General features: G+C 47.8%; 1 protein-coding gene across 1 annotated transcript in view; it reads left to right on the forward strand.

Moving 5' to 3' along the window:
* birc6 (baculoviral IAP repeat containing 6) overlaps positions 1–11,288 on the forward strand; it is a 94,876-nt gene that overhangs the window by 81,639 nt on the left and 1,949 nt on the right. The window contains exons 68-71 of the mRNA XM_084470198.1: positions 1,681–1,868; positions 2,381–2,458; positions 4,058–4,246; positions 11,111–11,245. Of these exons, the coding sequence (XP_084326324.1) occupies positions 1,681–1,868; positions 2,381–2,458; positions 4,058–4,246; positions 11,111–11,245 (590 nt within the window). The remainder of the gene's footprint in view (positions 1–1,680; positions 1,869–2,380; positions 2,459–4,057; positions 4,247–11,110; positions 11,246–11,288) is intronic.

Consider the following 11,288-nt stretch of genomic DNA (forward strand, 5'->3'; position numbering starts at 1 on the left):
GTTCATCTAAGTTGGGTCTCTATTCCCCGAAGACGCTGCCTGATGAGGGCTTTTACTCATTTACTCTGCTGACATTTAACTAAATGTCTTCAACCAGCCACTTGATGGATGGCCTAGCTAAATGTCAAAATCCTCATCTTCTGCTGGAGAAACTGAACCGCGTGGCGTCTAAACAAACAGCAGCCTGGTTAGTAAGAGGACTGGCCTACTGGTGGGAGTAGTGACCGAGAGAATACAGTGTTCACAGTATTTACCCAGAGCCCCCCTCTGGCTCCCTGTCGCAACACTCACTAGCCCCTGCCCATCTGGCTGTAAGATCCTTCTGACGATTAACCCCCCTCCCCCCGCACTCATCGGGATGTGCACTCAGTGTCGAGGCTTGAAATGTCCCCCGTCAAAACAAGCTACACACATGAGTGGCCGTCATCTTCATCATCATCATCGTCATCATCATCAACGTCATAACCATCACCATCGCCCCCCCTGAAGATGTTTTTCTAGTGCTGGGTGCGAGCGGCTGGCGTTCACCTTTCGACACAGTCCGCTGGTCACTACTCTGGGCTCAGCATGCTTCATCTGGATGTCCCTTCTGCTCTTCCTTACCTCCAAGCATGTATTTGAGGTGGAATGTTTATTCCCAGAGGAGAGCATGCTCTCCTCTGGGAATAAACATTCCACCTCAAATACATGCTTGCAATTTTTTGTAGTCTATATCCAACATCGGCGCCGTTGTTATTTGTGTATTTATTTTCCAAGGCGAAATAAGGGCTGAATGTGAATTTTGAATTGACTTTCCATCATTCAGGTAAATGTCATATCCAACTGCACAGTGATGACGGCAGCAAAGGAATTTCTATTAGAAATGCGTAGCTTACGTAGCTTTTCATTTTTTACTTATTGTCGTATAATGGTCATAAAATGGTCCTTGAACGATGGTAAACCATTTCTTAGTTGACAATGGACTTTTTTGTTGCATTTGCAGTTCGGGAAAAAAAAATGTTTCCCTCTAAAATAATAATTTCAAAAGTGTTTGACTTCTTTATATCTCAATATTAATAGTTAATTCCATGGGATGAGTAAATTTTCAATCAACAGATAACAAATCCACCACCGCCACTAAAAAGGTTATTATTAATCAACAACAAGCATTGTTTCTTTTACCGTATTTAAACTTGTTCTAACTGCTGCGGGCCCGATACAACGGGTTTGTTCCAGTTTTTAATGTTTCCATTGTTTCTCGGGTGTGATTAATGAGCTAATCTTATTAGCATAGGAGTAATAAATTGGGAGTATACAGATAAAAAGGGCTGCCTTACCCCCATCACTTTCTACGCTTGGGTTCCAGTGTTGTAGAGCTAGGGAACCACTGTATAAATGTATTTCATCTGTTCTGTTGTTGTTTCTACAGAATGCATTAGTCATTTATCTACACCCCCACCACCACCTGTTCAGTTATCTTTTCTTGTGTGAATGAATCTCCCTCCTCAAATGTCTGTGATTCCGATTTTCATTGTTTGTTGTTGTTTTCGGTTTGTTTGCAGGAATTCATGTTGCATTCAATTATTTGGCTTGGTCCAAGGCTACAGTGCATTAAGGCATTTGAGACAACAGTCAAGTGCATGTTAAAAGCTGAGGTCTAAAATGTGGTCCGCTGAATGTCCATGCAAGGCTAAATTGAACCTTCCTATCACCTCCCGTCCACTCAGGTCCTGATCACCGGGCCGGCCGACACGCCCTACGCCAACGGCTGTTTTGAGTTTGACGTGTACTTCCCCCAGGACTACCCCAACTCGCCCCCCCTAGTTAACCTGGAGACCACCGGGGGGCATAGCGTCCGCTTCAACCCCAACCTCTACAATGACGGCAAGGTGGGTCAGAGAGCCACGCCCACGACCTTGGGTCTGGTCGTCGTAATCTTAAAACGTGAACCACATAACGTGGATATTAAACAAATAAATAATGCAATGGATTTTGCTTTATATTTGTTATTGGCATGGCTTCAGCTGAACCTGATTGAATTGATCAGCCCAAAGGGTGGCTTCAGCTCTCACTCCCTCAGCTGACTACAGGCAGAATATAAATATAGATGTTTAGAAGCAGTTGTACAAATGGATTGAAACAGTGATTCCAGCCCGGGATGTCTGTGTACCCTTGGTGAGAAGGTTCCGGGGGGCCTCATGTAAAGATAGATTTTGCGTTTGTTATGCCTACAAAAATAGAAGCACGCCTCAGATTCTTCCATTTTATATACCTAGACCACTGGAATAATGACACTGATGCTACATGGTAAAATGATTATATCGGTTCAAAGGAAAACATATATGGTGTGGTGTATTTCTGCTGTGGTGGGGGACATGTGACTGAAGTGTGTCCTCTCCAGGTGTGTCTAAGCATCCTGAACACCTGGCACGGCCGGCCTGAGGAGAAGTGGAACCCGCAGACCTCCAGCTTCCTGCAGGTGAGATGCAGGCACTGCAGAGCTCTGATTGGTCCATCCCTGCACCACGCCACGGATAGAGGGGAGGACTGGTCGTCTTGACAACGGCCCTGAATGTGCCGAGCGCTTAATTGGGCCGGCAGCGCATTGATAGATGTACATGTGATGTTAATTAAACCAAACACACTCTGCTCCGCCTTAGGGTGTGCTGTCCTCGCTCATGAGGAATCCCTGGGAAATATTCAGATAAAAATAACAGATTGAGGACTACTGGACTGTTTCAAACACACAGCACACGTATGCCCAGAGGCCTCAGACACTTCTGTGTGTACTGTGTGTTTGTATTAGTATTGTGTACTTTATTTGTTTGAAGTTAGGAGGCTTGTATCCGTGGTTAAGCTTCATCGTGGCTCTTTTGGTGCATCTGTTGAACACATATCCACACACACACACACACTCACACCCCTGCTGAGGTGCTTTAGCTTACAGGTGGTATGAACCTGCGTCTGTGTGATGGTATTTGCTAATGCCTGTAGCTTTATTCTCGGTAAAGCAAGCAACAGACAGGGCGCTTCACTCCCTGTCTGTTGACAGGGCGCTTCACTCCCTGTCTGTTGCTTGCTTTACCGAGAATAAATACAGTGTGTGGTAATAGACCATAAAATACTGACTTAAGTAGGCAATGAAGCCCTGGGTACGGTCCACATGTTAAACCAAAACTGATTAGGCCAAATTCAGTTGCTATGCCGCTTGTGTGGTGGGTGTGTTCATGTAACGTTTGATGCCATATGCCAGGAACCTTTAGTTTATTCTTTAGTGCATGTGCATAAAGGGCTATAACACTACAGATGCTATAGCTTGTGATGACATAGATGATGCACTCTTTCATTCTTCATTTCTTTCACCCTACCCATCTCTTTCTTCCTCTCTCCTCTCCGTCTCTCTCCTTCTCTACTTCTCTGACTCAGTATCTCTTTCTCTCAATTGCTCTCCCTTCTCTCATGCTATGTCTTCATTGATTTGTCTCTCGGTCTCTCTCTCATTCTCTCCGGCTCTTGCGCCCTCTCTTTCCCCCCGACCTGCTCACTGACACTCTCTCCCATCTGTCCCCACCACTGTATTAAGCTGTCTCACACGCAGACACGCATGTTGAAGTGTGCCCAGTGCCCACTCCCCTTCATCATCATTACCAGTCAGCCACTCATCCTCAGTGTCCATCGACTCCATCTCCCCCCTCCCACACACTGTCGATCAAGGCGGGGCGCAGTGACGAGACAGAAAAAGCTCCATCGATTATCACTCTAGTTAGCAGATAATGGAGAATAATAATAAGAGAGAGAGAGGCCGTGCTCTGGGGAGTGGGAGGGAGGGCGGGAATACAAATCCAATGATAAACAAGGAGCATTCTATCACCGGAGTGGGGATCAGCGCTGAGAAACACAGAGAAGGTTGATGTCCCACATCTCAGGGCGTAGCTAGAGGGGAAGGATTTTGATTGTTTATCGATCGTCTGCCGCTCTCCATAATAAACCTTGTCTACGATGTCTTTTTACTTTGTCGAGCAAGTGCTGCATTCGTCTGGCCTGCACGGATGGTTCTAATAAACTCCTCTCCCACCAGGTGCTGGTCTCGGTCCAGTCTCTGATTCTGGTGTCGGAGCCCTACTTCAACGAGCCGGGCTACGAGCGTTCGCGGGGCACGCCCAGCGGAACGCAGAGCTCCCGCGAGTACGACGGCAACATCCGCCAGGCCAGCGTCAAGTGGGCCATGCTGGAGCAGCTGAGGAACCTGTCTTCCTGCTTCAGAGAGGTAGGCCCCACCAACCGGCAGCCTACCTTTGGCCGGCTTCCGCCAATCTCCTCACTGTTGGCGGGAGAGAGGGAGAGGAGAAGGCGGTGGTGTCGTAGAGAGATTAAGGCTGAGAAGAGAGGGAAGGGGGTGTTGGAGGAGAGAGTGAGGAGGAGGTGGTGTTGGAGTAAGGGGAGGAGGTGCGGTGGCGAGATAGGGGGAGGGGATGCGGTGGTATTGAGAGATGGCGAGATCGCAGGAGGAGGTTGAGCGAGGGATTTGGAGGTGGGGGGTGATGAGGAGGAATAATGTCATAAGAGAAACAATATTACAAATGTGGTGATATGAATGGAGGAGAGGGATCAGACGGTGAACCCAACTGCCTGGGTCTCTACTGTTTATTAATTTATCATCTCCTCGACATGGTCTGCAGGAAGCTATATTCAGTGTGTGTGTGTGTGTGTGTGTGTGTGTGTGTGTGTGTGTGTGTGTGTGTGTGTGTGTGTGTGTGTGTGTGTGTGTGTGTGTGTGTGTGTGTGTGTGTGTGTGTGTGTGTGTGTGTGTGTGTGTGTGTGTGTGTGTGTGAACAAGGCGCTCGAACAAAGCGGTTAAAACTGTGGATCTCACAGACAACCTCCTCGTCCATCAACAACAAGCAACTAAATGAAGACCCCAAGTTGTCCCCTGGTCTTTACGCTGGCCAAACTATCTATCTGAAGCTCTTTGTCTCCCTTCCTCCCTTTATCTCTATCACACTCTGTCACTTACTCTCTCTCTCAATCTTGCTTTCCTCTCTTATCTTTTGCTTTATCTTCCTAATCTCACTCTCTCCTTATCTCTCTTTCTCCCGCACACCGACTCTCTTTCAGAGAGAGAAATCTGCTACAGAGTTCAGACAAACGGATATTCCTGATTCAGAGAGGGAGAGACAACTGAAGGGGAAAACGGAACGGCAAGAAACTGCGAGATATCTACTAAAGGGTTAAGGGAGTTAGAGACAGAGAGATTGAGACAGGAGGGAGAGGGGGAGAAAAACCTGGGCTCCCCAGTAGTAGTGGGGACTGTTTGGGTTGTTTGTTTGATTCTGTCCGTCTCCCAAAAATACAGTTTCCCTAATTAAAAAGGAACAATCACACTCACTAGTTTCTTTGATACGAGAGTAATGCCTTGTTGAGGCAAATTGTTGAACATTTTCCGAAATGTTGGACCATGGACGTCACTGGTCCATGTTCGGCATTCTCTGTTGGTCCGAGTTGGAAAAATGACCTCAACGGTCCATCTTCCCACAAAATGCAGGGCTCACATTTATTAGCAAATAAATGAGTGAGATGAAAGCCCCAGACTGCATGATGGAGGTGCGTCATGAAGCTCAACCGCTTCAAAATAAGTCTCTAATGTCCTCTAGCGCACGTGGCCGGCCGCCCGGTTATTACCCACATATTAAACATGATGTCCACTCCTCAGCCCCCTAATGGGATTAGGGTGTATTGAGTGAGGCTCTGCGTGGCCCTCCATACGTACCAGCCCTCGGTGAGTCATCGCCGCTCGCAAGAAAGGCTTTAGCCGCGGATGAAAGGTTAATTGTTTTATTGTGTCTCATATCATCGAAGTCTTGGGCCGTGCGGCGTTCCGCTATATCACCGTCTCCACACTGCATTAAACCGCACTCTGCGCGGCGTTCACGTGACCAGTGCGGCCGCTTAGCATCGCTATGTCTCATTTAGCATCACTTTGTCTGTTAAAGCAGATTTCTGCCTTAGGTTTAGTGTGTGTGTGTGTGTGTGTGTGTGTGTGTGTGTGTGTGTGTGTGTGTGTGTGTGTGTGTGTGTGTGTGTGTGTGTGTGTGTGTGTGTGTGTGTGTGTGTGTGTGAACACACATGGAAAAATCCATGGTTAACATGTCCTATTTATAGAGGAGGATGGAGGTAGAATGGAGTGAAAGCTTGAATAATGCAACAGGAGGTTGTCATGTGGAATTAGGGACAGCAGGCCGTGTGTGTGTGTGTGTCTTTGAGTGTGTGTGGAGGAAGCACATTTGTATACGTGGCTGTGCGCTGTGTCGCACTCTTACACCTGCTGTGTGTGTGTGTGCTCGGGGCTTGTCGCTGCAGATTAGGCATGCATGTGTATCTGTGTGTATATATGCTAGGGGCTTGTCATTGTGGATTAGTGTGCGGGTGTCTTTGTGCATGTGCACCTGTGTGTGTGTGTGTGTGTGTGTGTATCTGTATGTGTATATGTATTTATGTATTAGGCCTGGGCAATAAAACAATAAATGATCGTATCGTGATATACTTTTGATCAATATCAATATAAAACATGTTCAATATATATCGATAAGAGACTGGACCACCAAATCTAGCAGCTGGGTTTGTTACACAAACACGGTTCGATACTTATTTACAATATTTGAGTGTTTTTCATTGTTGTATCGACATTGGTGTATTTATCAATGAAGAACAGTGGAAAGTCATTAAGTGTTAAGCAGAAGTGTTTAAATCAAGCATTGTAATTCCTAGTCTTTTGAGGTCATTTAGTATTATCAATAAGTCAATCGATATCGATCAATATGATCAAGTTATATCGTGATGTCTTTCAGCCATATCGCCCAGGCCTAGTATGTATCTGTGTGTGTGTGTATATATGTATGTATCTGTGTGTATATATGTATGTATGTATCTGTGTGTATGTATGTACTGTATGTATCTGTGTATATATGTATGTATGTATCAGTTTGTTTGTAGGTATGTATGTATGTATGTATGTATGTATGTATCAGTGTGTATGTATGTATGTATGTATGTATCTGTTTGTATATATGCTAGGGGCTTGTCGTTGTAGCTTAGTATGTGGCTTTGTGCATGTGCACCTGTATGTATGTATGTGCGTCTGTGTGTGTCATGGCGGAGGTGACACCGGTTGGTGTGAGTCAAAATGCAAACAGCCGATTCTCCACCTCCACTCCCCTCACCTTCCACTACCGCTCCTGATCAATTCAGCCCTGATGGGGTGGAGATAATGGTGGGGTGGGGTGATGGTGGCAGTTGTTGAGCTGATGGTGGCGGTAGTGAAGGTGATGGTGGCAGTAGTGGAGGTGATGGTGGCGGTAGTGGAGGTGATGGTGGAGGTGATGGTGGGGTGGTAGTGGAGGTGATGGTGACGGTAGTGGAGGTGATGGTGGGGTGGTAGTGGAGGTGATGGTGGCGGTAGTGGAGATGATGGTAATGGTGGAGGTGGTGATGGTGGGGTGGAGGTGATGGTGGTAGTGGAGGTGATGGTGACGGTAGTGGAGGTGATGGTGGTAGTGGAGGTGATGGTGACGGTAGTGGAGGTGATGGTGGGGTGGTAGTGGAGGTGATGGTGGCGGTAGTGGAGGTGATGGTGGGGTGGTAGTGGAGGTGATGGTGGGGTGGTAGTGGAGGTGATGGTGGGGTGGTAGTGGAGGTGATGGTGGGGTGGTAGTGGAGGTGATGGTGGGGTGGTAGTGGAGGTGATGGTGGGGTGGTAGTGGAGGTGATGGTGGCGGTAGTGGAGATGATGGTGGCGGTAGTGGAGGTGATGGTGGTAGTGTGGAGGTGACAGTGGTAGTGGAGGTGATGGTGATGGTGGCAGTAGTAGAGGTGATGGTGTGAACGTGGGTCAAGGGAGCCCTTGGCTTCCCTAGCCTCAGCTGAGCCTGGGGCTAGGCAGTGGACAACTTGAGCGTGGTGACGGTAAAGGAGCTTGTGTTAGGTTCTCTCTGGTACCAGGTTTATATACAGCCGTACAGCCTTCTAAACATGGATGGGAACTCTCCCAGTGTTTTGTGTGGGTGGATGATGGAGCAAGAGACATTTCAGAGGTGAGGTGAGAAATGTCACCAAAGTCGTTTGAATGCTCACGCAGATTAGAGATAATTATCTTGATGATCCTCGTCTCCGAAGAATTGTATTGTAATACACCAATTCTATTGTTATTGGTGTAGGGAAACCCAGGAGCCAGTGCACTACAATATCGTGGGGGTTTCCATGACAACGCCGGGGAGGAAATGAATCATTGCTCCGCAGAGAGAGAGAGAGAACCGTAGACAGAGAGAAGAAGGATGGAGAGGGGGAGTGTGACACTCCCTCTGTCCCAGTGATGGAGAGGCCCTCCAGTCAGGTCTTCAGGCTGGCAGACGGCTCCGTGTGTCTGTTCACCAGACCATACCGGGCCATCGTACCAACCATCCAGCCAGCCCTGCCGCTGGCCTAGTCTTAAAGCCTGTATCGTTAACCTCTAGATACCAAACACTGCACACGTTATAGTCCACAAAAGGACATGTTTATCTCTATGCCACCCTTCAAAGACACACGGTCACGCTTATGGTCCGGACGGAGGCTAGGTGGAGGTGGAGGGGTGGGGTCAGGGTCACTAACGGACACTAATCTCCCTCAGCCACTAGAAAAATGAGAGCGATACGTTAGCTGTTAGTGTAGCCGCGGCGCTGCTGTGATTCATGGCCAGCCCTGACCTTCTGTGTGGAGAGCGAGTCCACACATGCACTGTCCCCCGTCCTCGCACCGCGATTCCTCAAAAGGTCAGACGCTCCATCATGAGGGAGTGCTACCTGTGTGTGTTTACGGGTGTATTGGTATACATGTCATAGCCAAATTATTCCATAGGAATGTGGTGCGTGTGTGTGTGGGATCTGAGGTGTTTATGGTTGTACGCATTCAATGCACGGTGTCTCCTTTTTCAAAGGTCATTTTTCAAGATGCCTTAATCCACCTGGTTGGCTCCCCCCCCCCGCCCCAGTGCATTGTGGGGCATCTGCAAAAACCCTCTGATCATCCTGACCCTGATCAATTTGAGAGGATGGGATGATCGATAACGTTTGTTGTGACCAATACTACACGCTATACTCCACACTATACAACACCTATTACACACACTACACACGATACTACACAAAATACTACATGTAATTGTTAATTAAATTGCATGCGGTAAGAAAGGGGTTTTGAGACTACATTTTATTGTGAGACACACCAAACATAATTCATTAGTGTCTACAAACCTTGTGCATGAAGTGTGTAGAAACCTTGTTTATGTAGTGTAGTCACTCCATGTGTATACTATAATACTTTCGTACACACTACATGTGTATTACTTAAGTACTTACTACTCACTACACATACTTGATTAGTGAGCACTACTATGTATTTATGTATTAGGGTTGGGTGGTATTAACCTGTTCAAAGTGGCAAGCTCTTTTGGGTCACTGATCGTTAAACAGCAAAATACTTGGCAGTGATTTCAGAGATCTTGCCTGCTCTGTTTACAAACTGGGGGCTAAGCTACTCACTGCATCCCCGCCCTGCTACACACACGCACACACACACATGCACCTCCTCGCTTTGACCTTGAAAAGCACTTCCCAGACGATGAGCTCAGGGAGTGGAGCCTCATTACAAATAACTTGGGAGAAAGGGGGGGGCGGTAGCTGGAGGGAGGCAGAGAGAGAGAGAGAGAGAGGACGTGAGAGGGGGGATGGGAAGAGGGAGAGAATTGGAGAGAGGCAAAGGGGGCCGATGCTGAGATAGGGACCAGGGAGATGGACACAGAATGTGAGGAAGAGAAAGCGAGAGATTAAAGCAACATTTCCCCCTCCCCGTCCTCCCCCTCCCCCTCACCTCCTCCCCGTCCTCCCCCTTCCCCTCCCCCTCACCTCCTCCCCGTCCTCCCCCTTCCCCTCTCCCCCTTCCCCTCCCCCTCACCTCCTCCCTGTCCTCCCCCTTCCCCTCACCGCTCCGCTGCTGTTCAGATTGATCCTCATAAATGGCGAGCTGGTAGCGGCCATAATAACTAATTCCCTCTCCTCCTCCGATGCCGCTCGCAATATCCAGGATGGAGAGAGGAAGAGAGAGCACAGCTGCATACAGATTTCCCCTCCCTGGCGACGGTTGCTAGGAAGTGGATGAGAGCGGAAGAGGATGAGGTTTAGAGAAGGATAGAGTTGACTGACGTGTGTGTGTGTGTGTGTGTGTGTGTGTGTGTGTGTGTGTGTGTGTGTGTGTGTGTGTGTGTGTGTGTGTGTGTGTGTGTGTGTGTGTGTGTGTGTGTGTGTGTGTGTGTGTGTGTGTGTGTGTGTGTGTGAGAGAGAGAGATTTGATAAGTGGTGGCCAAAAGAGGAAATTAATAGAAAGATTCTGTGCTGGAGGCCTGAATATATTAGCAACACGACACGCATTGATTCAGCCAGTGGGGTGTGGTGATCGACAGATCACACGCCCACAGATCCCGGTTGATCCTTGTCAGATGGGAGATGTTTGGCGTCTCAAAGCTCTCTGCCTCCCTGCTCTGCACTTGTCGATCAAATTATATCATTGATCATGATCTGTTTCCAATAAGTTGTTGCGTCCTTATGACAGTACAATGTTTAGGGAGTGTTATACAAGCTGCATCTCTGGAGTCCTGTAGATGAGAATGGATTGCGATCACAGTGCATTATCCATTCCACATGGATAATGTACTGTGGTCACAATCAATACTCGTGTTCGACCTCTGGGCTGACCAGGGACCTAGAGGGAGAGGCACAGAGACGAATTCATGAAACATAATCAACAGCTCCCCAACCATCCAAACAGTTAAGCATTACAATATTTCATCCACACGGTCCTATTGTTCCACCAACCAAAGCCAGATTCAGTGTATTTTCTATATTCGAAAATTAAAGACTTTCAGTGCAATACGGGGAAGGGGTTAGATTATTTTAGGTAGCGAGTGCAGCAAGGTAAAACTGGGACCTTCACATTCTTCAGAATGTGTGTGTGTTTTTAAAGCACACCGTTATTGTGTACTGCAGCCCTTATGTGTGCTTCCGGTGTGTAACCAAAGTGTTGTTCACCTGTGTGTGCGTCTCAGGTGATCCACAAGCACTTCTACCTGAAGCGGCGGGAGGTGATGTCTCAGTGTGAGGACTGGATCACAGACATCCAGCAGTACAGCAGCGACAAGAGGGTGGGCCGCACCATGTCCCACCACGCAGCCGCTCTGAAGGTACGCACGCATACACACATGGCTACGTACAGAGTCACACCCT

The sequence above is a fragment of the Micromesistius poutassou genome, assembly GCF_964030765.1.
Source record: "Micromesistius poutassou genome assembly, chromosome: 7".
Lineage (NCBI taxonomy): Eukaryota > Metazoa > Chordata > Actinopteri > Gadiformes > Gadidae > Micromesistius > Micromesistius poutassou.